General features: G+C 45.6%; 1 protein-coding gene across 1 annotated transcript; it reads right to left on the reverse strand.

Annotated features, from left to right (window-relative positions):
• Positions 1–22813: 22813 nt before the first annotated feature.
• Positions 22814–26749, reverse strand: LOC135384551 (uncharacterized). The gene is made up of 7 exons (XM_064613747.1): positions 26519–26749; positions 25688–25763; positions 24619–24729; positions 24323–24565; positions 24048–24219; positions 22966–23114; positions 22814–22896 (listed from the first exon to the last, which is right to left on the reverse strand). The coding sequence occupies exons 1-7, from the start codon at positions 26747–26749 to the stop codon at positions 22814–22816; spliced, it is 1065 nt and encodes a 354-aa protein (XP_064469817.1).
• Between the last annotated feature and the right edge of the window lie 1116 nt (positions 26750–27865).

Consider the following 27865-nt stretch of genomic DNA (forward strand, 5'->3'; position numbering starts at 1 on the left):
TTTGTTGAAGTTTCGATGTGCTTGAGAACCATTCGTCAGCCATTGCATCCTCATGAGGTGATGAGGGTTTGTCATCCCAAAGAGACTCCCTTTCTGGCATGTGTCCTTATGGATGCTCATCACTGCAGAAAAAAAGAAAAAGCATTTAATGACAAGAAATGGATAGTCGTATTTACTGTATAATGATTGTGCACAACAGAAAGAAGACTTTCGCACAGAAGGCTGTACTTCTTGAGCTCTAACATCAAGTTACAAAATTCCACAATATACATGTTGTAAGGTACAGAATAAGAGTTATTGAGTTGTCGAGTTGAGTTGAGGGGGGAGTTGTACCCCCTTTTTATTTTATTATATATGATTGTATAATTATTTTTATGTCTGTACCAACCCTCGCTCTCTACATTACATGTTTTATATATTCTGGGATTTTGTAACTTCATGTTAGACATTAACAAGAGCAGCCTTGTGCACGAAAGCCTCGTCTCTTAAAATTTAGATGCTCTTAACAGTCTTCTTTCTGTTGTGAATCTCTATCGCAGCATACCTGCACATTGCTGTTCTACGTACCGTGACTTTGCAGTAAGAGTATGGGCTTTGGGTAAAAAGACTACACAGCACTGCTCAGGTATTTTTGTCTATCGAACAGTATGTACGTATGCAGTATGCACACAGTATTTGTACACCGGACCCACTAAAAATGTAGTGAATGTGGCATTGCCCACGGTAATGCACCAAGTCGAGCACAATTATTGTAGAATCCAGGTATTTTAGCTTACATGTCATGCCAGTACCACATCCAGTGTGAAGTTGTGACAAATAAATAGTTTCCATTTTTCTTAGCTCTCAGAACACAGACAGTGAATTAATAAGAGTAGACAATGCTAACATGAATTCTGGGCTATTCTTCAACTAAAGATTCACAGATAGTAAAGGCACCTTCCTCAATGGACGTTGATGACACCGAAAATTCTAAAACGTTATCAGAGGCGACATCAGCTTCGGTGTGTCAAAGGATTGTATGTCCAACAGTAATCCAGCTAACAGTAACAAAAATGTGCAAAAGACAAATTAACTGAACTAATGTAATGTACCTTCTATATCAGACAGTGAAGCTTGTAACACCCCATCCACAGGAACCAGTGTCCAGACAGCAAAAGTGCTTGAACTGGGAGATAGCAGGTAATCGGAATGGCGACCTTTGTTTTCCATCCTGAAAGCACAGGTTGTAACTTTGAGGGCAGATTTAAAAGTGGTGTCAAGATGTCTGCATGCGAGTGCACATGAAAAGTTGAACATAGGTGAATACTCAAATTATATATAATTTATAACATCACATTGTCATACCTGTTGGTGGAGGTAGACTGCACCTAACGTGTCAGCAATTTCTTCATGCACCAGATGCAAGCCAGATCGTGCTTCATTTCCGCCTTCAGCGTGCACCTGTGATAATTCAGAAGTTAGATTATCAATACTATTGTGTTGTTAATCGTGGTTATATCAGAGTAAGCGCAGTAGGACAGCTGCACAATCGATTGATTAAGCTTGCTATTTTTTATATCTGAACCTCGACTTACCTTTTTTTGCTCTCGTTGTTTGCCTTGATCCTCCGTGGCACGTTCAAAATGTTGTGCGTCGGGCACCTCAGATTTTCATAAGACGATTTCGTGCCGTGATTCCAAATTGCCTCTGGAGCCGCACGTAACCTATGATAACATTCGTGGACGAAATCCATGCAGTGGAAATTAGCAGGCACCACTGTCAGCCAAGAGCTTCGCACTGCTTGGTCTTTTGGCAGCTTATAATAGGTAACACTTGAATGCTCCGATGAATTGTTCTAACAGCGTAGCACCGTCGCATCTTCGACAACTTGGCCGTGGCATATCACGTATCACATCGCTCCAGCCCATAAAAGGCAAGGTCAGAACAAGGAAGTGCACTTTCCAAACGACGCCGTGCCAAAAATAAAATATTCACATGCTTTGTTTCCGGCTTAGCAACAACATAACAGCTGTTCGCTTATGTACGATGCACAGAAGACGAAACGAAAGAAGCCAAGCGGCCAAGCCAAGAGTCCATGCCAAGCCAAAGAGAGATAAACCGAGAGCAGAGACGTCGGTGCGCCCGTGCGCAGGGTTTGCCGACAGTCTGACGGCCGGGCGTGGGAACTAAAAAAACTGTTTTCTAAAAAACTACTAACAGTTAGAGCAAGATATTTCGCACACATATTCAGTGTTCGGTAATGAACACACAGCGCGAGTATCGCTCAGTTCTGCGGCACTTCAAAATCGGCATATCTGACCTTTAAGGATTGTATAATATGATAGTCACGCTTTCTGTTGCTCGGCGCTATTTATTATTTATTTATTCTGCAGTATTCTGTAATAATCGTGTAGATTTACTTGCATTCAAATGTTGCTTCTTGTTTATATGTTTACCGTGTCAATAAATTTGTACATGTGAATTCCTTCGTCTTCTGGATTTTCATTTTCTGCTTCCCGATAATATTAGCAGATGGCCTGGCGAAGCGCTCGGAACAGGGGGGGGGGGGAGATAATTCGAGTGAGAGGGTGTGGAGAGGGCACGCAGCGCACATGCGCAGTTCAATCAGCCAGCGCGCGCTTTTTGGCGCCGTTTTCCGGCTACTTTGTCGTGATTCATTACTGGCGATCACGTGGTCAAGGGGGGGGCGGTGGTTTTCGTGGCGAAACTGTGGAAGCTACAGCTGCACTCCACTGGCGCAGCTACCCAGGGCCGACGAGCCGCAAACACGGCGAAACACGTGTCCTCTGGTGCTGCCGCATCGTTCCATGAGTATCTGTTTCTCTGCGTGCAGCCATAGAAGCCATGTTAATCTGTAAGTTTGAATTACAAACACGTCTAGTATCATTTATTTGTTCCTTTGGTGGCTTTTTTTCCTGCATTATATATATATATATATATATATATATATATATATAGATTAGAAGCTTAGGAGGGCGGTTGACCACGAGAATGAAATAAGCAGGAAAAATCAGAAGACGACAAAGAGCTTACAGGAAAACACAAAGGGGAGTTTATTAACACATATGGGGATAGGGGACGACGCAAGGTATATTTAAACAGGTAGCGTAACTCCCATAGGCCCCTGTGTCTTCAGAATGACGCCATGATAGAGACGGTCAGCGCCATCCATCCGTTGCGCGGACTACTACGATTGTAAATAAATGACGTCAGAGACGACGTCACTAGTATGAATAATAAGTAGTGCATAATTATTCATGCACGTTTACATTGGCCCGGCCCACTTCGCTTGCCTTGTATTCCCTTTTCCGCGCCCAGTGAACAATACCAGACGGGAACACAGAAAAATAAAGCATATCAGATTTAATGAGTCATATCAATTCCAAATACATAGTTATCACAGATTTTGACAACTCCAAACAGAAACGCATCGTGATGACCATAGAGAAATTAGGAAGGCTCACATAAGGCCCATTTCTCACCTAGAGCTATACGTATACCTAGTGATTAGACGTTTGCATTTATTCAATAAGTGGCCGTTATAGGTCCATTGCAACAAAACACGACATCGTTGGTACACAGTTGGTTCCTGCTAACACTCACACCATAATGGCCGCTCGTCCCATGACGAAATCTTTCTTTCGCGGGCCCAGCAACATGGGATCATTGTATTCATCTGTTCACTCGTGTTAATCTTGGTTTACAGCACGGAGATGTGAACGTCGCTTCCTGCTTAATCCAAAGAGTGTACGAACTCCGTATTACAATGCACGGGCACACGGTACGGATACAGAGACGCACGGACCAAACAGACCAAACTGTGACACATGCGCAAAGGAGCAGGATACGGAAATGTACTGGAGTGGTAGATGATCTCGTATATGTGCACAAGCGGGGCAACAGAAAGCTTTTTCTACATTGAAATTATGAATAACCTATTAGTACACACACAAGCCACGCCCATGTTGTAAAGTTTTTCTGTTTACAACCGTACCTCTACTGTCAACACCCAGGATCGCTCGCGCCTCTTGCTGGTGGCCTTGCCGATGGGTCTGATTTGGTATTTTCGCTTCTTTTCGCTACCAGTTTAGATATACCTTGGACGACGTTTCGGCAGTCAGCGCTGCCTTCGACGGGACTGGGGTTTGGTGACAAGAACGAGCTTTATATATGGGAGAGGGTTATGTACAAGGGAAAGAGAGCAGCGCATGCGCTTTTGTCATGACTAACACAGGTTGGTGACTCAGTGAAAGGGGAATGGCCGCCCAAGCAGCACAATGTACTGAAAGTCGAGTGCAATAGGGGTGGACAGTATGTGTCTTATCAATGTTCCTTAGTTTCAAGAGTCTGTTCAAGGTCTTCCACCTACCCGTCCACCCCTATCGCACTCGACTTTCAGTACATTGTGCTGCTTGGGCGGGTCTGTGCAGCAGGACCTTGAGGAAATACCAGTGAGCCTGAAAAAGAGACAAAAGAGTGTATGTATTGTGCTGGATTAGGAATGCAGGTTGCGAATAGTAGAAAGGATTCCTGGATCTTCGTTTATCTGACACTGGAATTTATGAATGAGATAAGATTCGCGCTGTTCCCTGAGCCGTCGGGAAGGAAAGCCTGACTGCAGGATGAAAATAGATATATTGGTGATTGAGTGTCCTGATTTACTGAAATGGCGCGACACTGGCAGATTAGGTTTCTTCGCGACGTCAGATTTGTGGTTATTGAATCGCGTTCTAAATGACGTCGCTGTCTGTCCGATATATTGGGCGTTGCATTCATTGCATTGAAGAAGATAGACAACATTAGAAGAATTACAGTTAAAGTCGCCATTAATGTTGACCCGATAATTAGAATTGGTACTTTCTGCAGAGTTAGCGGCTTGCATTGATTTACAAATTTGGCATCTACTTGCATTACAAGGGTGGCAGCCAATGTTATTTTCTGGAAGCTTGTTAATTTTGGCACTTACTAGTCTGTCTTGGATGTTCCGCGCCCGGCGATAACTTACGCGCGGTGGCTGTGAGAATATTTCCTTCATGCGATCAGATTGTGAAAGAATTGTGTAGTGGCGGTTGAGTATCCGGCTAATGTTAGGAACGCTGCCATTGAATGTGACAGTGAGATTTACTGCAGAGTTTCCATTGGTTCGAGGAGATCTTTGGAGCAATTGTTGGCGATCTGTGGATCTTGCCCTGGCTATGAACCCTGGCTATGGAGCTGACTAGATTATCGTGGAGGTTTTGCGTGCGCCTGTAGGCCACACGTGGCGGTAGGCCACTACAGGCGCACGCAAAACCTCCACGATAATCTAGTCAGCTCCAAAGTCAACCGACCAACAAGTCCGACGGCAGGCTGCCACCCGTGCAATGGCCGCAGATGTCAAATATGCAAACTAATGCGAAGTGCCCACGTGCTTAACAGCACAAATTCTAATTTCTTCGTCAAAATTCATGGAGACTTTGACTGCAATTCATCCAACGTCATTTATGCCATTCAGTGCAACGCGTGTCAAGCACAATACGTAGGTCACACCAAAACATCTTTTCGGATCAGGTTCAACAACCACCGGTCGGACGTTAATAAAAAGCCAAATCTTCCTGTTTCTCGTCATTTCAACCAGCCTGGTCATTCAATAAATGACGTCGCCCTTTTTATTCTTCAATCAAACTTTAGCTCCGATAGAGGCAGGGAACAACGCGAGTCTTACCTCATTTACAAATTCCAATCAATCATTTACGAAGATCTCGGTATACTTTCAACAGTAAGGAATCTGGTCGTCTAGATGGGACATACTTTCATTTTTTTTCTTTTATTTTCCTTTTTTTCTTTCTTTTCAGCTATGGCCTCAGTACAGCTCACCCTGAGCTGGCTCCCCAAGAAAGATGACATCACCACCCGGACTTGACCTTGCGGAATGTTCCAGAATATGACTCAGACAACTGCCACGTGGCATACTTGCACCTATTGTAACGTCACCCAGGAAACCTATTTAAGCAATATGCAACCCTTGTACCTCTTTTGTCCTGACGAGGACAGTGCCACTGTCGAAACGTCGACCATTCTTTTTTTAATCTATTTGTTAAATTACCCATTAAAGAAATTAGTTTTTGTTAGCGTTCCTGTAATCTGTAGTCCAAGTCTTATTATTTCACTTATATATATATATATATATATATACATACAGGGTGTCCACGCTAAGTGTGAACAGATTTTTTAAAAATATATATAACACTTTTTCCAAGATGAAATAAATTGCAATATAGCGTATGCTAAGTTGCACTCCCTAGCAGGGCATTAGCAAAGTCCAAAGGCAATGTCTTAATTAACTTTGATTAATTAACTTTGTAATTATAAAAGCTACAACCCAGGCGGCACAATGTACTGAAAGTCGAGTGCAATAGGGGTGGCCGGTATTTGTCTTATCAATGATCTTTAGTTTCACGAGTCTGTTCAAGGTCTTCCACCAACCCGTCCACCCCTATTGCACCCGACTTTCAGTACATTGTGCTGCTTGGGAAAGTTGTCCCAATGGGAACATCTGTTCCTTTCGGTCACCTGATATCGTAGCCGTTTTCAGAACAAAAATCCGTTCGATAGATCGCCCGCAAAAAATTCGTGAAGGAACGCCATTTTTTTCTTTTTTTTGTTCATTGCGCTTTTTAGAAGACGCGTCTTTCTTTCACCCCCAATGTGAGAGGGAGAAAGACCACACTATCGCCTCTCGCTTCCAGAAAAAAGATTAAAAGGAAACAGAAAATGCAACCCAAGATAAGGCCAGTTCCGATAGAGTCACCCGATACATTTGTTTTTGTTTTGTTTACGCAAGTTAAAGCTCATCTTCGACGCATGAGGCGGCACTGTGCTCCTTCCCCCTCTCCCGTTGGGGATGAAGGAAATACGCGTCTTCTAGGAAGCGCAATGAACAAAATAAAGAAAAAAATGGCATTCCTTCACGAATTTTTTGCGGGCGATCTATCGAACGGATTTTTGTTCTGAAAACGGCTACGATATCAGGTGACCGAAAGGAACAGATGTTCTCATTGGGACAACTTTGTAGCTTTTATAATAAAAAAGTTAATTAATGAAAGTTAATTAAGACATTGCCTTTATACTTTGCTAATGCCCTGCTAGGGAGTGCCCTTCAGCATATGCTATATTGCAATTGATTTCATCTTGGAAAAAGTGTTATATATATTTTTAAAAAATCTGTTCACACTTAGCGTGGACACCCTGTATATATATATATGTTTGTAACTCAAACGTCGCCATGCCAGTACTGGACAGCTGTTTCGGCCTTGTTGGGCCTCATCAACAGTACGCAGGCAGGCAACGTTTGAGTGGATGGCGTCAGAAGGTCACGTAACACGTGATTCCTCCCGTCAGGGTGAGATAACTCACTCACTGAAAGCCCAGTGCAAAGCCAGTGAAGTATACAAGGAGAAAAATAGCCGGAGCTCTTTGGCTGCACGTATAGCATATGTTTGTAACTCAAACGTCGCCATGCCAGTACTGGACAGCTGTTTCGGCCTTGTTGGGCCTCATCAACAGTACGCAGGCAGGCAACGTTTGAGTGGATGGCGTCAGAAGGTCACGTAACACGTGATTCCTCCCGTCAGGGTGAGATAACTCACTCACTGAAAGCCCAGTGCAAAGCCAGTGAGGTATACAAGGAGAAAAATAGCAGGAGCTCTTTGGCTGCACGTGTAGCATATATGTTTGTAACTCAAACGTCGCCATGCCAGTACTGGACAGCTGTTTCGGCCTTGTTGGGCCTCATCAACAGTACGCAGGCAGGCAACGTTTGAGTGGATGGCGTCAGAAGGTCACGTAACACGTGATTCCTCCCATCAGGGTGAGATAACTCACTCACTGAAAGCCTGGGCTTTCAGTGAGGCCTGGGCTTTCAGTGAGTGAGTTATCTCACCCTGACGGGAGGAATCACGTGTTACGTGACCTTCTGACGCCATCCACTCAAACGTTGCCTGCCTGCGTACTGTTGATGAGGCCCAACAAGGCCGAAACAGCTGTCCACTACTGGCATGGCGAGGTTTGAGTTACAAACTTTAAAAGCGATAAAACCCCGGTGCCGGGGAACAAGTCAAAAGACGACACAACACACAGGCACTGTGCCTGTGTGTTGTGTCGTCCTTTGACTTGTTCCCCGGCACGGGGGTTTTATCGCTTTTAAAGTATGCTGCACCGAACAGCCCAATTTTTAACCATTTTTGAGTTACAAACATATGCTATACGTGCAGCCAAAGAGCTCCGGCTATTTTTCTCCTTGTATACTTCACTGGCTTTGCACTGGGCTTTCAGTGAGTGAGTTGTCACCCTGACGGGAGGACTCACGTGTTACGTGACCTTCTGACGCCATCCACTCAAACGTTGCCTGCCTGCGTACTGTTGATGAGGCCCAATAAGGCCGAAACAGCTGTCCAGTACTGGCATGGCGACGTTTGAGTTACGAACATATGCTATACGTGCAGCCAAAGAGCTCCGGCTATTTTTCTCCTTGTATATACATGTAGTTGAAATAAATGGGAGACAGAAGATGAAAGTAGGGGAAGTAACAAAAAATGGGTTTATTAAAACTTAAAAATTATAAATGTTAGGGAGGATGTCTACGTTACGGCGGAAGCTCCGCCTTCTTCGGGACGAAAGAGCTAAATGTGGCCACGAGGCTGATAAGGGGCTTGAGAATGACGTGTTCGGCTGGGGAAATTCCCGCCACCTTGCGGTTGTCAATTGGGAAAATTCCAGAGCGCTTTTGTGTCAGGTCCACGAGTGGGGTCATCGTCCTTGTGGGTCAGTGGGGATTTTGATCCGGCTGAAACGAGAAAAGGCAACAGGGTCTTATCTAGGTTGTTAAACTTCTTATTGTTGACAGCATGCCAGGGTCCTCGTTAATGGCCGATCGGAATTTGTAAATTAGGTAGGATTCCCGTTGTTCCCGGGAGCGGTCGGAGATAAAGTTCGACTGGAGAATAAAAACTGAGGCTTCGTTGATTGAATGTTCTGGTTGTTTGAAATGGCGTGAGACTGGAAGATTGGGTTTCTTGGTAACACCCAATCGATGATTGTTGAATCTAATTCGGAAAGAAGTTTTTGTCTGACCCACGTATTAGGCCCGGCATGTGCTGCATTGGATTACGTAGATAACGTTGCATGAGTTACAGTCTATGTCTGCCTTGATCTTGACGGTAAAGTTGGAATTCGTACTTCTGACCGTTTGTGCGGTCTGCATTAACTTGCAAATCTGGCATCTCCTGCCATTACATGGATGACAGCCCACCGGAGGGCTAGTCGGTTCGCCTACTTTAGAGCGGACCAAGCTATCTTGTAAGTTACGTGTACGTCTGTAAGCGACACGTGGTGGATTAGGAAATATGTTTTTCGTGCGTTCTGACTGGAGAAGGATACTGCGGTGGCGGCTAAGTATGTTGTTAATGTTTGGGATATTTCCGGCGAATGTTACAGTTAAGTTCACAGCATTACTTTCTGATTTGTTTTGTCTTTTCTCGAGTACAATATCGACAAAACAAATCAGAAAGTAATTTCTGAGTAAAAAGTTTAAAAGTAAAGTAAAGCAGAATTTCCCCCAACCGAACACGTCATTCTCAAGCCCCTTATCAGCCTCGTGGCCTCATTTAGCTCTTTCGTCCCGAAGAAGGCGGAGCTTCCGCCGTAACGTAGACATCCTCCCTAACTTTTATAATTTTTAAGTTTTAATAAACCCCTTTTTTGTTACTTCCCCTACTTTCGTCTTCTGTCTCCCATTTATTTCAACTATAATTACGTAGCCGTCCGATCCAACTCCAACTTTTCAAGATATATATATATATATATATATATACTCATGGAACGATGCGACAGCACCAGAGGACACGTGTTTCGCCGTGTTTGCGGCTCGTCAGCCCTGGGTAGCTGCGCATCGTTCGGGATTGGCAAACCAGGGGTCACTCAGCGAGCGATACACACCTGGGAGGGTGACTGAGCACTCCTCAATGTCACAGTGTAATCCAGTGAATTATAAAGAGGGGGGAAAAGCCATGAAAAAAATAAGTAAAGGACGCTAGACGTGTTTGAAATTCAAACTTACAGGTTAAGATGGCTTCTATGGCTGCACGCAGAGAAACAGATACTCATGGAACGATGCGACAGCACCAGAGGACAAGTCTTTCGCCGTGTTTGCGGCTCGTCAGCCCTGGGTAGCTGCGCATCGTTCGGGATTGGCAAACCAGGGGTCACTCAGCGAGCGATATACACCTGGGAGGGTGACTGAGCACTCCTCAATGCCACAGTGCAAGCCAGTGAATTATAAAGAGGGAGAAAAAGCCATGAAAAAAATAAGTAAAGGACGCTAGAAGTGTTTGAAATTCAAACTTACTGATTAAGATGGCTTCTATGGCTGCACGCAGAGAAACAGATACTAATGGAACGATGCGACAGCACCAGAGGACACGTGTTTCGCCGTGATTGCGGCTCGTCAGCTCTGGGTAGCTGCGCATCGTTCGGAATTGGCGCAGCTACCCAGAGCTGACGAGCCGCAAACACGGCGAACAACTTTTCAACTTTTAATTTCTGCCCATTAAATGAACTAGTGTTTCTAACTTCCCTAAAATCTGTTGTCCGCGTCTTTTTCCTTCCACAACTGTAAAACTTCGTGGCCGTTTGACTTTTGTACCTCCCTCGACCTATATATATATAGTATATCTGTATTGAAATTGTATCGAACTTGTAGTACTCCACAAGTTTACCTGGTCATATTAAATATTCTGAAGAGCAGCACTGACACAGATTTTAATATGCTTTTGCACTTGTCAGGCGGGCAAAATTTTCACTAGTTAAATCAGTATGCTTCGCAACTACTAAATATATTTTTGGAAGTAAATGAACGAGCAATAAATGCCCTCGATTATATACACTCATGCTCCGCCTTTACTGACATAACCCATTACCACGTGAGTCCTACCATGTGTCTATGCTTGTGCACATACATGAATTATTTTACTATTAAGGAGCTTCAGTCATGCGCGTAGTTAGAAACATGACGCAGAAATTTGATGTTTCCCACCAGTCATCCCCACAACCACAACACAGTATGGTCTCCTACTACGACAAACATTTTTCTATTATTTGTGGCACCAAACACGACATATAGCTCGCGAAAACAATAGGCAATGAAATGTCTTGCACCGCCGTGTCCGTGCCCCCGTATCGGACATGACAGCAGGAACTATTCGTACGTGAATGCTCGGCCTCCCGCCCTCGTTTCCTCAAGATCCCCCCTCAGACTTTTCTTCATTTGCGAACTCGATGATTTTGAAAAGCCATTCAAAAGAATATATGGCAGAGTGAAAGATGACGTTTATTCATTTCCTTTTTTGTGTGACCAATGTTCCATGATTCTGTTTTTCTTGTACTGTCGGATGGATGTGGCTTTAGTCCCATCCTCCACCACCACCGCCTCCTCCCGCTGGCCATCCTCCACCACCACCGCCTCCTCCCGCTGGCCATCCCTGCTGACTCATTCCTCCAGCAGATACAGGGTGGAGGGACTTGACAAGGTACGTGGATCCTGTCTTGTACGTGGTACCACCGCCGCCACCACCACCGCCGCCGCCGCCTCCTGAGCAAATATGTATTTCAGGAACATGCAGTCTCTCGAAGCAACAATTTTCTTGGCTGTGTCGGAATTTTAAATGCACGGTGCCAGCTGATGTCTCTCGTTTTATCTATGCACAGACACATACATTAGAACGTCACAGAAAGGGTGCCGATGACAGCTGTGTCTATACCCACTTCTCATCTAAAATGAGAAGCGTCACCCTTTCTGTGACGTTCTACTGCAACGTGCTGTGCCCAATGTCGCAGAGTGTGTTGCTGTTGCCAATACTGGTTCAAGGCGCGCCTCAGCGTCTGGCACGTTATCAAGTAAAGGTAATGAGATCATTGAGTTAATTTTGGTCTGCTAGGGCTCAACAGTAGGCGTGCACAACGCCTAAGGGTCGGCATGACCCCTGTTTACTGCATCTAGAAGATGTTGTAATTGCAAAATTAAACCGCAGCGATGTCATTAGAAACTATTTCTTCTGGATTGATTCAGCAAGTCGCGTACGACAGCGTTTCATAGAACGCAAAAAATTACGGCGACACCGACATAATAGCAAGCTGAAGTTACCACAGGCGATATCCGAAGCGACTTGGAGAGGAAATACTCAAAGAAATTCGCGTTGTGTGGGATTTAAGGGGACTCGATGTCCGGCTTCATATTCAAGTGTTATCTTTGTTATCGTAAATATAACTTCATCCTACCTTGATAGCACAATAAATTGGAATTAACATACCTCCACCTCCTCCCTTCCAGGGGCCGCCACCTGCACGGGCCATGGTCAAGCACAAACACAGCATCAGCGCTACAGTACAGGCAACCTAGAAGAAACACATGGCTGTTATGCGTGGGTATAGGGACACCGACGTGGGCGACAAGAAATTCGGAGTTTGTCTTCATATTTTTCGTTCACGCCTTCCGGACTAATTCCATGACTGCATTCCGATATATATAGAGCGCTTAGTGTATAGGGGCTTTCATGTCGTTTGGTTATTCCTATATGACATCTTTCTATTTTTCTGGAATCGTTATCAAACGTCTTGGCCGATGTTAGGAGGGAACCTTTGCGCGACTTAGCCATCCACGCGCGCACAGATATATTAACACTGGTACTCGGAACATGGTTCACGGTACCGCTGACGTTTGAATTAATATGTACGTGTTTCAGCTGTTCGCCTGTCGGAAAGACAAACTTCAGTATCCATACTAGCAATGCCAACTAATTTTGTAGAAAGCGTGCATATATTGTGACATATCCTATAATCCAACTGTGGCAAGAAACTCAATATATCCAAGGCATTCGATGTTGTCTGAACACATCATCTGGCGGATACTGAATATGTACCGATTCGTATAATAACTGTGACTAGATTTACATGTAAGGTGAGTCAGCGGTTCACCGTAAAGTGAGCTCGAAATCAGTTCTGAATTTGAGCCATATAAAATAATGTAAATCTTGCTAACAATATTTGTTTCTGGCAATGCATATCCAGTCTGGCTCCGTCCACCTGCCTTCGCATACTTCTTGAATGGCGTCCGGAGCATGTTCATTATCGTATACTCCTCGAATGCGCATATAGATAGTTTGCTCGGTTCGAGCTTTGTATTCAGTTATGAATGTTCAAGAACTTGTATACAATTTGCACTGAAAACTATGCACCGTCTCCATGGCAAAGAAAGGCACCGCTTTAAGATAAAACAATTGAAATTGAATCGTGACCAAAAGGGGAGGAATTGAACGGCGTCACTCGGCGAGAATTTTGTTGCTCCGACACTAAAGGCGAAGCAAGGTGGAATGCACATATGTTACTTGTGAAGACCGACACGAGTAGTCCCTATTCCACAATACTCTTGCGATTGTGCCATGAGACCTGGGAGCGGGCAGAAAAAATAAATAAATAAATAAATACAAAGAAAATAATAAAATAAATAAAGAAACAAAGGGGGAGAGAGACGCAGCTTGCTTATTAGAAAGAGAGGAAGGCTCAGAGGCCAACCATGAAGCTCTGTAACAAGTCGTCTAACTTGTTTGCTTCTAACTTCCATGAACTATACTGCACTCCTTTTTAAATTTTGACACTTGATCGTATCAACTGCAGTTTCGGATGGCTAAGAAAACGAAAATAAGAAAAGAAGAAAGGCCCAGCGAGCGATGCCCGTCGTTGTTGAGACAAGATATACTCGTATAGGCCCACATACCTCAAGCTTCATCTTGTCAAACCCACTGAAGTCAACTGTGGTGCTCCAACGTTCTCTCTGGTACTTTTATACTCTTTCGCTACCATAGAAACGGTAAATGAGGAAACGCGGTACGAGTAAATACAGTCGTCACCAGAACACTTTCCTTAAACTTGCCCCGCCTGTATGTCACAATAGGAACGTAATGGTTCCTTTTACGGCACGGATAAGATATTTTGGAAACGGAGGACCTGGTAGAATGATCGCATTGTGTGAACAGCATACCCAAAATGGGTTAATAGTCCCCGTGAGCTCAGAGGTGGCGCACACCATTTCCGTGAGTCGAAGCAAAGTTCGTCGCACTCCTGATGACTTAGTATACTCCCTGTATGTTGTAGTAGGTGGGTACCTGAAAAAGAAGGGGTGTGAAGCAATGACGTACGGAATATTCCCAATGACTGGACGGCGGTTTGGAAGTGGGCAATCAATTGAGGTGAAGCACAGAAATAGCACGTCAAATTTCCCGTTTGGGTGCCGAATAGCTCATGCATTGAATTACATTTTGTTTCTTAATTGATTCGATTAACATTCAAGAGGAACATTGTCCAATGAGCGCGTTTTTGACGTGGAATTTACGTCAGCCGGATCGTTTATGCGGCTGACATTTGAGAACTTTCATGTAACGTTTTGGCGTTACGGAGCATATAGCGTATTCGAAGACATAGACCTAGGAAATCCGCAGGGCGACCTTCAACATCTATGTCTCTCTCACCAATTTCGTCCCAAGGCCCTCAAACACTCTCGATCACTAAGCAACTGACGTCAACGTCGTCTGCGAGACGTTCTTCATCCGTTTGACAGCTGTCCAATAGTGCTGCAACTCACCAGATCATTACAGAATGTAATCAACTCATTAACACCATAAAAGTCACCAAAGTGCAAAACCTTGGAACGGAGACAGCCCCTCAAACATATTTTGCGTTGAAATAGACCTTTTTTTTTTCTCCTTTTTTTTCCTAGTCGACTCGTTGTTCGTCGGGTTGTTCCGCATCCATAATTCCGAGAGAAATTACATAAGCCAGCTTTGGTACCCGATGGCTTCCTATCGGACAGGTCTTGTTTGTGCGCACTACGGAATTTTGCGTTGAAATAGACCCTTTTTTTCTCTCTTTTTTTCATAGTCTACTCGTTGTTCTTCGGGTTGTTCCGCATCCATAATTCCGAGAGAAATTACATAAGCCAGCTTTGATACCCGATGGCTTCCTATCGGACAGGTCTTTGTTTGTGCGCACTACGGAATTTTGCGTTGAAATAGACCCTTTTTTTCTCTTTTTTTTCATAGTCGACTCGTTGTTCGTCGTGTTGTTCCGCATCCATAATTCCGAGAAAAATTACATAAGCCAGCTTTGGTACCCGATGGCTTCCTATCGGACAGGTCTTGTTTGTGCGCACTACGGAATTCTGCGTTGAAATAGACCCTTTTTTCTCTCTTTTTTTTCATAGTCTACTCGTTGTTCGTCGGGTTGTTCCGCATCCATAATTCCGAGAGAAATTACATAAGCCAGCTTTGGTACCCGACGGCTTCCTATCGGACAGGTCTTTGTTTGTGCGCACTACGGAAGGGGACACCCAATCCTTCCCTGTTCGCCGCGGCGTCCCACAAGGTAGTGTGCTCAGCCCTCTTCTGTTCAACGTTGTCATGGCCTCCCTACCAGCTCACCTCCGAGGCAACGTCAGTATCACCATCTACGCCGACGACATATGCTTGTGAACCTCCGGCACGCGCCGTGACGCGATTCAGCGTCGCCTGCAAGGAGCCCTTGATGATGTTGTCCAGTATCTTTCCGACCGGGGACTGTCTGTTTCATCATCCAAGACGGTCGCCATGGCGTTTACGCCCCGATCATTCCGCCAGTTCCCGCTACGGGTTGCAGACTTGCCGGTGGAGTTCGTGCCACACCACAAGTATCTGGGCATCACCATCGACTGGGGCCTCTCCTTGTCCAAACATATCAAAGCTCTGTCCTCCCAGCTGTCTGTCCTCATCAATGTCCTGCGACGGATCTCTGGAACGTCATATGGGGCCCTACCTGCACCGACCTTAAGCTCGTCCACACCTCCCTGGTGACCGGAACCCTGAGGTGCAGCCTCCCAGTCCTCCACTCCGTAAGCAAAGCCAATAAACGCGACCTCCTCAACATCCAGGCCCGCAGCCTGCGCGTCTGCCTGGGTGTTCCCAAAACGACAGAGACATACCGGGTCCTAGCAGAGGGCAAGGAGTCTCCAGCACACATTCTGCGCGACCTGGAAACTCTCCGCGCCTACTCACGATACCTTACTCGTCATCCCGCCCACCACTTGCGGGACATCGACCATGACTGCCCCGCGTCGGCATTCGGTGCCGCTGTCCGGCGACTGAAGGTGTCGGTCCCATCAACTGCGTCTACTTCGTCATACACCCCACCAATGTGGTCGATGGTCGCACCCACCGTGTACACACATATCCCTGGCATCACGAGCAAAAACGACCATCCCCCACCTGTCCTGCGGTACCTCGTGCTGGAGCACCTGGAGACGCCCTACACAGCCAGCGACTGCAAATATATATCGACGGCTCGGTCTCCGCGGGCGTCTCCACAGCAGCACTGTTCCTCCCTTCCGAAAACATCGAACAAGCTTTCAAGCTTCCCCACGAAACGTCGTCCACCGAAGCGGAGCTTGTAGCCACCCACGAAGCACTGAAGCTTATTGTATCCTCTCGTCCACCTGGAAGCTCGACAGTCCTCACATACAGCAAGTCGGCGCTGGAGGCACTGTCTTCGCCTCGCTCGTAAGTTGTTTCTGACATCCGCTCACTGATCCTGATTGTGCACAAACCTCCTCGTCACCTCCGGCCACTCCGTGTGGTTTCAGTGGGTGCCAAGCCACATTGGCTTGCCGGGAAACACACGTGCCGACACAGCAGCGAGGCTCGCTCATGGCGCAGCTGAGTGCAACACTGTCATCCCGTTATCACCATCCGTCTGCCGCATACGCATCCGCCGGCGCCTTTCCTTCGACACCCGCCTTTTCATGGAAAACACTGTCGCAGCCAACACCTTCCTCCACCGCATTGACCCGAAGATGGCCTTCAGTGTGTCGCTACGGATGTCTCGAAAGGAAGAGTCAGCTCCCCATCGTCTTCGCCTGAATGTTGCCCGTACTCTATCGTTCCTGTTCAAGATCAAGCAGCGTCCCTCTTCGGCGTGCTCCTCCTGCTCCACCGACGCCGACACCCATCATTTACTCTTGACCTGCTCAAGATATGCCGCTCCTCGGACCGCACTCACGCACCGCCTATCTGCCCTGGGGCACAGAGACCTCTCTTTGGCCACCCTACTGGGCCCCGTAGGGCAGAAGCAATGGGCTGTTACCAGAGCGCTAATATGCTTCCTGGGTGACTCTGGGCTCCTGGACTGCCTCTGAGCGATCGTGTAGTCATGCCCCCCTGCTACCGATGTGCCGCTTGCGTCTTTCTCCTTTTCTGTTTCTATTTTTTTTTTTACAAGGAATAGCAAGTCGGCTTCTGCCTGGCTGACCTTTCCTTTTTACCTGCCTTTTTCTTTCGTAATAAACATGTCCCCCCCCCCCCCGATTGCTTTTCATAGCTGTGCTCTGTACTAATTTTCATTTAACGAAACACATGACGCCTCATGGAGTAGCCAGTCCCGAGTGGCTCGAGACTAATATCTCCATTTTTTTCTTTTACAGATCAAATCAAATCTACTAACGAGCGAAGTCGTCATCGTTGAGTTAAACTATAATGCTTTTCATGTTCGGTTGCCCCATCGGCTGCACAGAATGTCAGGCCTTTTGCACACGTACAACGCGCTATGTACCCTTTGTTTTTCTCCTTCTACAGTCGCTGATCACGCTTTGGACTATACTTGAGAACAAGTCTATTTTACGCGCGTGAATTATTAGTTTGCTGAATTGTTTATCCTTCCGTTGGTCAACACTTTTCCTGGCATCCGTAAAGAAGTCCTCGGGCATATAGGCAAATTAGCCATCCACCTGAACGTGAACTTGGTTCACTTACTTAAAGGTACTGTAAAGCAGTAGACAAGCATGATATGCCGGTGATATGACTAGAGACTTTGTTGCTTCTAAATACCATATGCGGAACCATACGACCGACAACGCGCTATAAATATTTTTAATTTGCCATGAAAGATGCGGCGTATTGGAGCGGTGCGACGCCTGGTGTCAAACAACCCCCTGTACAGCGGGCAACACTGAAAATTGGTATTACACACTATGACATCGGAACTTTGTTATTTTACTAACCATATTATTAGTTTTCCTGTTTACCTACGCATTCTGAAACCCCTGTTAACAGTTTAACCTGTTAACCCCTGTTTTTGCGAAGTAACCCAGTGCTGGCCGCTGTTCGATGGGGGCTCTCCCTACTTCTCTGCTGCGCCTGCGCGCTCCTTTTGTTCGCGGCCTCTTTCGAACTAACGAACTCTCTCTGTGAACCTCTGTGAACAAACAAGTCCCGACGCTGTCTGGCTTCTTGAACGTCTGACACATTTTTTTTCAACGGCTCAGCATTTCATTTCAGTTCGCTTATCCGTTTATCCTCAGATGTGGATCGTTGTGTGGATTGCAGGGGCGGATTTTATGGTGGATTGTGGTGGATTGTTATGTCGGGCCCAGTGTTATACGCATGCAATGTGGTTGCCGCCGTATGTGTCAGAAGTACGGATTCATTTCGAATACCTAGTACAGTGTTGCCTGTAATCTTTAATTGTAATTTTCTAATTAACTGCACCGTCGATTGGAATGAAACTTGCACAGTTTTTTTCCTGGTGGCTTGGACTATCGAATAGCCACACTAAATGACATTTGATCGGTGCTGCTTTACAGTACCTTTAAGTTTGGAATCGGCTGTCGTGTCTGCCACGTTCATACGAGTATACATAAAAATTCTTGCAAAAATGTGGGCGACGTTGGCGGCAGTGCACCTTCAGACAGCGCTACGAACTCTCAGTGCTGACCACGAATATACAGTTTTCTGGGGCATCGTTTGCACAATCCGCTTTAATACAGAAACGTGTGAACGTAAACGGAAAAAGAACGGTATCTCTGACAGATGTAGGTCTATATGTGTTTTATTTTATTTCATTAGAATCGATGCCGATATTGCTCTTCCTCAATAATTATGTAGTTGAGTATTTCAAAACATGCGAAAAAAAATTAGTCATAACCTCTGTTTTGGCGCACTATGGCCCTTGTTGCTAGTGCGCCAGTAAAATTCCAATTATCATAAAAAAAGCGATTTATTTTAGAAAAGTATCTTAGAAAGGTTGAGTTAAGTTGAGTTTGAATGTAAAAAAAAAGGGGGGGGGGCGAAATGAATCAGTCACCTAACGAATTCTGCTATTCCCTCTCTTAGGAAGGTAAACGCCGGTGGCAATGATAGATTGTTTGTGATGATTCATGGATTCACGTCGCGATGATGGTCGTAGGAGAAACGCCAACGACATTACCCACATAAAATTTCACTACCACGTGAGTCCCACCATGCTTCTATATGTTTGTGCATATGTATGAATTATTTTACTATATTAAAGGGCTTCAATCATGGGTGTGATTGAAACCATTACGCAGAAATTCGATGTTGATGAAGAAAAGTACTAAGGAGGGGTTGAATTCGTCACACGATAAATCCTCCCCCCCCCCCCCAAAGGTGAAAAAAAAATACAAGAGAACCCCCCACCCCACCTCCACTTTCGCGATAACTGTTGGCCAAAGCCCAGATCAGGACATGGTCAGCAACGAGAGCAACGAGCATAATGAGCAACGTGATTGTAGCCGGTGTGTGGATTCCCACTTGATATTTAAAGGGGCCGTAAACAGGCCGACTAACTTTAAAAAAAAATGGTACCCCGTGAAAGAACGCAGGGCATAATACCCAAATATACATTTCGTTCGGCTCGTGCCAGATCAGTGACCCATATAAATGCTTTCAAAGATGAGTAACCAGCGCGCCTCTCTCCACTGCGCATACGTCATATGGGCTACGCCGCTTTTTGCCGTCCAATCGGTGTGCCGAGCTCCGAATATGACTTTCCGATTTACCAGCCGGTAAACAGGCTTCAATATTAGCTGTGTGGCGGAGTGCTCCGTGTGTATGTGTGGAGCTACATGTTGCGCTCCGTGGTTCCGAGATCCAGCGCCATGGCATTTCCGAGTGAACTGAGCAATACTGAGCGCCTAATGCTGATGCGAACGTCAACAATCGGGCTGTTATCATATGACGCGACGCCCCATGGCTCGCACCAAAGTACGTCGGCAGCCCAGTCGTCGGAACCATTCGAAGATTATGTGCAAGACCACGCTGTACGGATCGGAAACACAAACTGGTGAGTGCATGTAGCTAATACAGCTCTGCAATTCGTTGTTTTACGTGCAAAGACGAAGCTTGCCTTGTGTTGCAACTGGTCGGTAGTAGCATGAACAAAAGGGAGTTTAGGCTCTGCCGGCTTCAATATTCCTGGCACCTCCAGCGTGCATACTGGCGCGTCTTCTCCCAATCTTATGACACCACATTTCTCTACTTGACTACTATGTGATACCGCACCGCACACGTACGGTAACTTGAAACCTAATTTTATAGGTGCCGATACGGACTCTGCATCATCATGCCAACGACCACGGAATCCGTGTGCTGCTTCGATTACCCGACAACCTGCGAAATGATCGAGGGACACGAACTCAAATGTATAACGGAACACGAGGAATTCGCTGCCGCGTGTCTAAGTGAGGTTGTGCTCTGTTTGGCGAACCGAGGTCTTGGGCAACGCGGAGTAAAGACGGGGAAAGCCAGGAACGAGTAAGTATACATAGTAAAAGCGCAGGAACTCTTAGAATGACGTTATACAGCACGAAGACAAGTATACTCATATGAAACTGCATAGTACACACTGCACTAATGTGGTACGTTCATCAGTTGCTTTTGACATTCGGTGATAATAATGTAGCCTTACATAGGATTCCTCCAGTGATGAACAGTAAGTAGCAATTTCTTACATTATTTTAGCTGTATGACAGCCTGTGTATTTGTCAATTTTGCTGTAATTCTTCAGTTTGCTGTTATTTACAGCAAATTTTTCTCCCTCTCTTTCTTTTTGTGTGTGTGATTTGAAGCAGAGTGCTTGCAGAAATGGATTGCAGCAACTAACAAATACTACTTGTATAACTGATACAAATGTGTAAGTTGCGTGCATGATTAGGAAAATACAACGGATGAATCTGCAAATAGCATATGTCATCCTTATATATTTGATTGTACTGCCAATAGTCTTGGAAATTACATGAATAAAACAAATTGTCACACAAGTCAAGTCAGTGTTTGAAACAAAACTCTGGATGCCAGTATATGAGATGTGCACCACCACCATTGTTGATGCCGAGAAGAAAACCCAAGTGATATGTGTGACATGCCTTTTGTGTAATGAAAATCTGGTAGCATGTGCATTCAAATATGCAGCAGAAGAGGAAGAGGTCTCATGTAATGGGAGCGTGTTGGCAATAACTGTGCAAGCGCCCTCTACGTAACAGTTTGCAGCTTATTCCATATGTACGTGATCAATGGTCTCAGGGCACTACTGAGGATGATGTATATGGTAGCTCCCAACAAATATCGTCAAATGGCAGACTTATGCGAAACCATGCACTGTTTATCAATACATATATGTACTAAAGCACCTGATACGCATTTTCATGCATTTCGAATGCTGAACTATGGTATCTGTATAACCATGAAACATACAGAAAACAACAGACATCTCCCTGCTTGTAAACAAATGACATCCTAGTGTTCGACAGTGCTACAGCTACGCTCAGAGCTAGGGGCGAACAAGGACGCACCTGAAAGCCATGGTCTTGAGGGTGTTATGATTGTCCCAGAAAGGGACGCAACCTTCAGTCCTACTTTCTTTCAGTAGGACTGTAGGAGGCAGCGAGCAAATGCCCATTCGTAGAAGCCAGCCCTCCTCCTGCAATCTGTTTCGGTTTCAGTCTGTCTGCCTACGTCATAACGTTTCTCGGGTAGAGGTCTATTTTGTGCAGATTCTGAAACTTCAAATTTGTCACACTGTGGCACGCTGAGGCACTTGTGGATTGGAGGTTGCTGGGGTGACTTCGCCGTGTAATCGTAATAATGGTGCCATGATGTTACACGTAAAGTTTGTCCAACTAGTGTGGCGACATGCTGCACGTGCCGCAGGGTAGGACACTGGATAATTTTGACCACCTGGGTACCATGTACCCTGATGGTAAACCGGTACAGTAAGCTCCCCAATGAAGGCTAGCTGAGGAATGATCATGTGTTTTCTGCGGTCGCCAGTCAGTACCACAGAGCAAAGGGAACTGCACCTCCCGCCATCTCCTGTACCACGACTTCCTCTATTTTAAAAGGGATAAAACCCCAGTGCAGTCGACACAGAGAGACAAAACAGACGAAGCACCCAAGTTTCGTCTCTCTGTGTCCCCTGCACTGGGTTTTTATCGCTATTAGGATGTATCACCAAACAGCCCGGTTTTTATCGCTTTTTTCTTCTATTTTACCATTGTGCAATGCGCCATCACCTCAAAGCAAGTCCCCCCTCACCCCCCAAAGTCTCTGAGGCCTGTGTATTGGTTGTGTCTGCTTTTATAGCCACCCTCAGCTATTCTTCGTTGTTGTAACAACACTGAAACAAAAATGAAACAAAAAAAGACATATCCTCTGCACTACAGCTGCAACAGAAAGCAAGATAGATCTAATTACAGAAAAGAGATTACAACGATTGCTTTACATAAGCATAACTCACCTACAAATCTGAGCCTCAAACAGACAACAAGCTTGAAAGCAGCAGATATGCAATGGGATCACGACCAGGTATAATATCAGGTGCCTAGTCTTGACATCCTGGCAGCCACGACGACTTCTTTAGGCAGTTTTTGCCTCGAGTGGCTCATCGGTGCTGGGAAGCTCCGTGTCTATTTTTGCTTGTTTGCCTCCTGAAATGACGCATGTGACCTGCACTGCACTTCTGCTTCAGCAAGCAGCTTCGCAATGTAGGCTGAAGGAAAAGGAGAGGACAAATGACATATTATAGAATCTGAACATCAATGTAAAACAATGTGTGTACCAAATGTAGGGGCAGTCTTGACAGGACAAGCCACTTGGTGTCTCTGCTTAGCTTTGGAGTTTTTTATCTTCCAACGTAGGTCTCCACGTAGTGTCTCCGCTTGGCAGCGTTGTGCATTTTCATTATAATGCAGAGCTGCCAGTCTAGTCCTGTTAGAATTTCATGCCGGTCACTTTCTTCCAGTGTTGTACCCGTTACCGAAATATGGTATCGCGATACCGATACCCGTTACTTGAGTAAAAAGTATCGAAATACCGATATCGATACTTCTTTTTTAAAGTAACGAAGTACCGCTACCGTTACTAAAAAAAGTAACGCGATACTTTGGGCAATACTTTTGTTTGAAATACGGATATGGCGCAACACGGAAATATGCTTACGTGAACAGTTTTGCAGTGAAAAGACAGCATATTTCATATGTAGCTCGGAAACGTTATGCTTGACTTTTATCAATAGCTGGTTCTTGAAATCGTCTCCTGCCATCCTTGCAAGCCGTGGTGTCTCCGGCAGCTGACAGAGGCCAGTGTGACAATTAAGTTAGTGTCAGGCCCACACATACCATGGAGTCCAATGACACAGGAATCCTTCCGAAGTTAACAATGCCACAGTATATGCGAGCGTGACTCAGTGCGACACGGCAGCTTAGCAGTGGAATCCAGAGGGCACTGTCAAAATCTTGACCTCTGTTCATTGACCTCAACTCTTTTGTTGAACAGAGCGTGGTTATTTCCTTCAGTTTCAAAGAAAAACGGTGAACACGTGTTTGGTATAATTTCATAATTCCGGTTACGGAGCACGTAGGCGTGTCCACAAGCTTCTTGTCGAGGGCAATAACAATGAATAAGAGTAAGAAATATGGTCGGTGAAGAAAGGGTGGGGCACTAAAAAGTATCGGTATCGGTAACGATGCGTTACCATAAATTTGTAACGGAAATACTTTTCCGATACCCACTTAAGAAAGTATCGCGATACGCACTCCGATACCGAAAAAGTATCGATTACTGTAACGGCGTTACTTGTAACGACGATACGTACAACACTGCTTTCTTCTCCTATGAAATAATAGATGCCAAATGACTCACCTGCAAAGCATGCCCTCGGGAGAAAACGCCACAAATTTTGGCGCGAACTTGATCAGGAGGCTGTGGAAGCTTTCAAGGGCGTAAGTTTGTGTGTTTGCGGACATCTGGGCAACATCTTTGAAAAGCCGTAGGTTCCCAGTCACTTCTTTGAATTTTTTGTAAGCCAAAGAATCTGCAGCAATTATTACATATTGTATTATGACTAAACATCTGCCATTGCAGTATAACAAGAAACCAAAACATAAAAAGCAATATTGCCATTTTTTTTTTCTTACCGGGGTCAAGCCAGTCCCCATCTGTGATTGGACCATGAAGGCAGCATGGGTAGGATCTATTCTGCTGACTGTGAATATCCACAACATGATTCTGGATGCTTAGCCATGCATCCGTCGTCAGCTGAGCATCTCCTCCACTGGCTTTTGCACACCAGTACAGGTGGTTAGACGTTGCCTGGATCCACTTCTCTAGGCTGTGACAGTTGGCGCTTTTGCTGATCGCGGTCAGCTTCTTTTTTACACCTGAAACAATGCACTGTGAAGGATACCATATCGCACAACGTGATTCAACTAACTTTTTGAGATATGCCAAATGTCGAAAAAGTGCCTTATCGCTGGTTCTTCCTTGTCAAGGTACTTTCTTATGTCAGGGTGACGGTCTGTTGTTATAGAGTTCAGCTTTATGCCTGCTCAAACATACAAAGCATAAGCAAGAAAATGCACACTGTGCGTAATCACTACACCACAGATTTAAATGCACTAAAAATTGATAAAACATGTAGGCGTTTATGCAACAAAAGCTCGGAAACATGCAGGGAAATATGCAGCATCTATATCGAAAAGCATTCATTTTAGCAGGCGTCGACAGGTAAAAGCCAGTAAGAAATGACTTAAGAATGGGAAATAAAGTTTAGCCAAATTCAGCATTCTGGCGCACGTGAAATGTGAGCGCAATTGCAGATTATGTGCACAGTGAATGACAACCGGACACAGTATTTGCGACAGAATGAGCTTCTTGGAACACTGGTACCGTGGGGATTTACTCGCAAGTATTACATTGGTTTCTTTTCTTTTGCTGCCTCTCGGCTGTGATGCTCGTGATCTCATTGCGTACTACAACAGAGCCATGCAGAACGGAAATATAGATAGAGCGAGAGCTCGTAACCTCCTGAGAATTAACCTGCTCATTGACCGGCAGAGTTGATATCGTCATACATGCTTCCACGAGACCTGTACACTATTGCATTCATACGACATCAACACATAAGGAAAACATAAACTGCACGCAATGTATGCAAATGAACATTCAAAGCATCCATTTCGCTCCTTTAGAAACTGAATACTCCTGATGAGCCTATCTTTTTCTATGTTGACACTTGCTGTCACCCTCTCGTTCTACATGTGAAAGTGGTGAAAAAGAAAAAAATTTGATGCCCATGTTCATGCTTCACCAAAGCATACATCCCAAACAAAGATCTCGATGGTTATATCGATACTTCCAACCTGCTGGAGTCTTATAAGTTGGGAAGACAATTTATACGCGTACCTCTGCCAGTTGAACTTGGACGGAGTGAATTATTTTGTTCAGTTGATCCACATGGACACTATATGTCGTGTATTTTGCACAGAACCCAGGAGAGTCACACCTCCCATCTGCCGATACATCTACTGCCTGGTCATCCAGCTGGTCTGGAAGTTGCCTCTGCTCCAATGACCAGACCTGTAAAAAAGCATATTTACAGTGCATATTGTTGCGACACGAGTTTCCCTGGGCCATTCACTAATGCAAGAGCCTCTTTGCGTCCTCCAAGAATGGTCAGCGGACGCCGAGCAACCTTTTCTTCCCGCATACGACCTGGTTCTTGAAAAGCTTCTCAAAAGTCACAACGTACAGTTAATCCGTCAAACCCATTAACGTGTCTCCAACGTGGGCGCAAAAGCAGGTCACGGTCGGATCAGCTGCGTTTCTTCCCTCGGACAAAGCGGCCACCTCCAGACTGGAGACGACCATGGAGCCCAGACGACAGTGATATGTACAGAACTAATACGTTTAAACCAAAGTGCTTTTATTGTTAACGAAGTGAGTGCTCTATTGTATGTAACGGCCACGGCCGCTCGAATGCTTTATAAGGAGCGGACTCACCCGTTCGCTCTGTCTGTTCTCTGAAACCCGTCGAAGATGCAATAAACATGTAGTAGAGTAAGCGTTTGGGCTGGTTGGTTCATATTGAATTAAAAACAATTAAAAACCCCCAGTGCTGGGTAGGACAAGGACAGAGGATAAAAGGACCTTGTCCTTTTATCCTCTGTCCTTGTCCTACCCAGCACTGGGGGTTTTTAATTGTTTTTAATGCAATAAACCACTGTTTTGTTGTTTGAGTCGGATCCCTGCCTGGCCACCTCCCCGTCACATCACCGCTCGGACCCCAAGACGCAGCAATATGGGCGTAAAAGTGATAAAGATTTCTTACTAACCTTCTCTACGGCTGGAACAAGAAAGCAGCTTTGGAATCTGTAAACTTTTGTGAGGCTGAACGTTTGCACGTTTATGTGCTTCAGCATTCGCAGAGTTGGTGCTGCATTTGCTCCAGAGAAGAATATGGAACCTGACAGCAGAAGGTTTCCGGCTGGCCTTCCATTGACCACAGGTTGACTCTCCCATGTCAGCTCATGTCCACCGTGGCACCGGGTTTTCACACTTATCATGGTGCCCGTAGCTGTCACCTCGACAGAGTAACGGGATAAGCATTTCCGTCAGTTTTGAAATAACTCCAGGAGGCACGTCTCAAACACCAAAAACATTCTTTCGTTCTGAAGCGTAAGCGGCGAGGGCACATCTTGCACACTAGGAACAAACAAGGGAGTACATGAAGATACAAAATATACATAATGTCACACTTTTTTACTTGCACTCGCTTTACACTTGCACTTGCACTTGCACTTGCTTTACAGCCTTCCTATTCTGCACAGGATATCAACAACTTCATTAAATACACGTCGGTCCCTGTTTGCTCGAAGCCTTCGTCGATGCCTCGGAGTTCCAAGAATGGCTGAAACACGGCAAGTACTGGCTGAAGCTGGTGAGCTCCCGATTGAAGTTCTCCGTGAACGGGAGACGGCTCGGCACTACCTCCGTTTGCGTGCTCACATTCCCCGCCACCCGCTCCTCAGGAAAATTCGATACCGCCCTGAAAGCGACTTCTATCGAGTAGCGCAGAGGACACGCAGGACTCTCACTGGCTTCATAACTAAGGACACTATACCGCCTCAGCATTCGTCATACCATCCGAAGGCGTAGTGCACGGGAGACGCCTTTCACATCCAACCGCCTCCACAGCTGCGGAACTTTATGCCATCCTTTTCTTTCTACAACACATCGCTGATTTTACACCCCGGGAATGGGGATCTTTTTACCCCGGGAATCTTTACAGACTCCAAGTCTGCACTTCAGGCAATTGAAAATTCCGGCATATGAGGCCCATCCGCAGCCCTCGTCACAGATGTGTTAATGGCTTACCACACTATCTACGCCGCAGGCCACAGGCTAGTTCTCCAGTGGGTTCCAGCCCATTGTGGTGTCGTGGGGAACGAGCAGGCCGAGGGCGCCGCAGAAGCAGCACTCTAGTATCGGGAACGGACCTGTATTGTTCTGCTGAGAGGAGACCGCCGTTCAATTCTGCGACGCCTAGTGATACCCCTGGCTTCCCGCCAACGGACAACCGACATTCTTCCCCCTCTATGTTGAGCAGAGTTGATCCAACGCTCGCTTTCAGCATGCCACGAAACACCTCTCGTAAAGATGCTGCATTAATCCACCGAATG

Source organism: Ornithodoros turicata, chromosome 2 (assembly GCF_037126465.1).
Source record: "Ornithodoros turicata isolate Travis chromosome 2, ASM3712646v1, whole genome shotgun sequence".
Classification (NCBI taxonomy): Eukaryota; Metazoa; Arthropoda; class Arachnida; order Ixodida; family Argasidae; genus Ornithodoros; species Ornithodoros turicata.

What these genes read in the sequence shown, in the direction of transcription:
- LOC135384551 (XM_064613747.1), bottom strand. Translation starts at nt 26,749, where the DNA reads ATGATAAGTGTGAAAACCCGGTGCCACGGTGGACATGAGCTGACATGG. An exon ending in CCCGAGGGCATGCTTTGCAG is followed by an intron (nt 23,115 to 24,047) that starts GTGAGTCATTTG and finishes AAATTCTAACAG; the next exon opens with GACTAGACTGGCAGCTCTGC. An exon ending in CAAGACTGCCCCTACATTTG is followed by an intron (nt 22,897 to 22,965) that starts GTACACACATTG and finishes CTTTTCCTTCAG; the next exon opens with CCTACATTGCGAAGCTGCTT.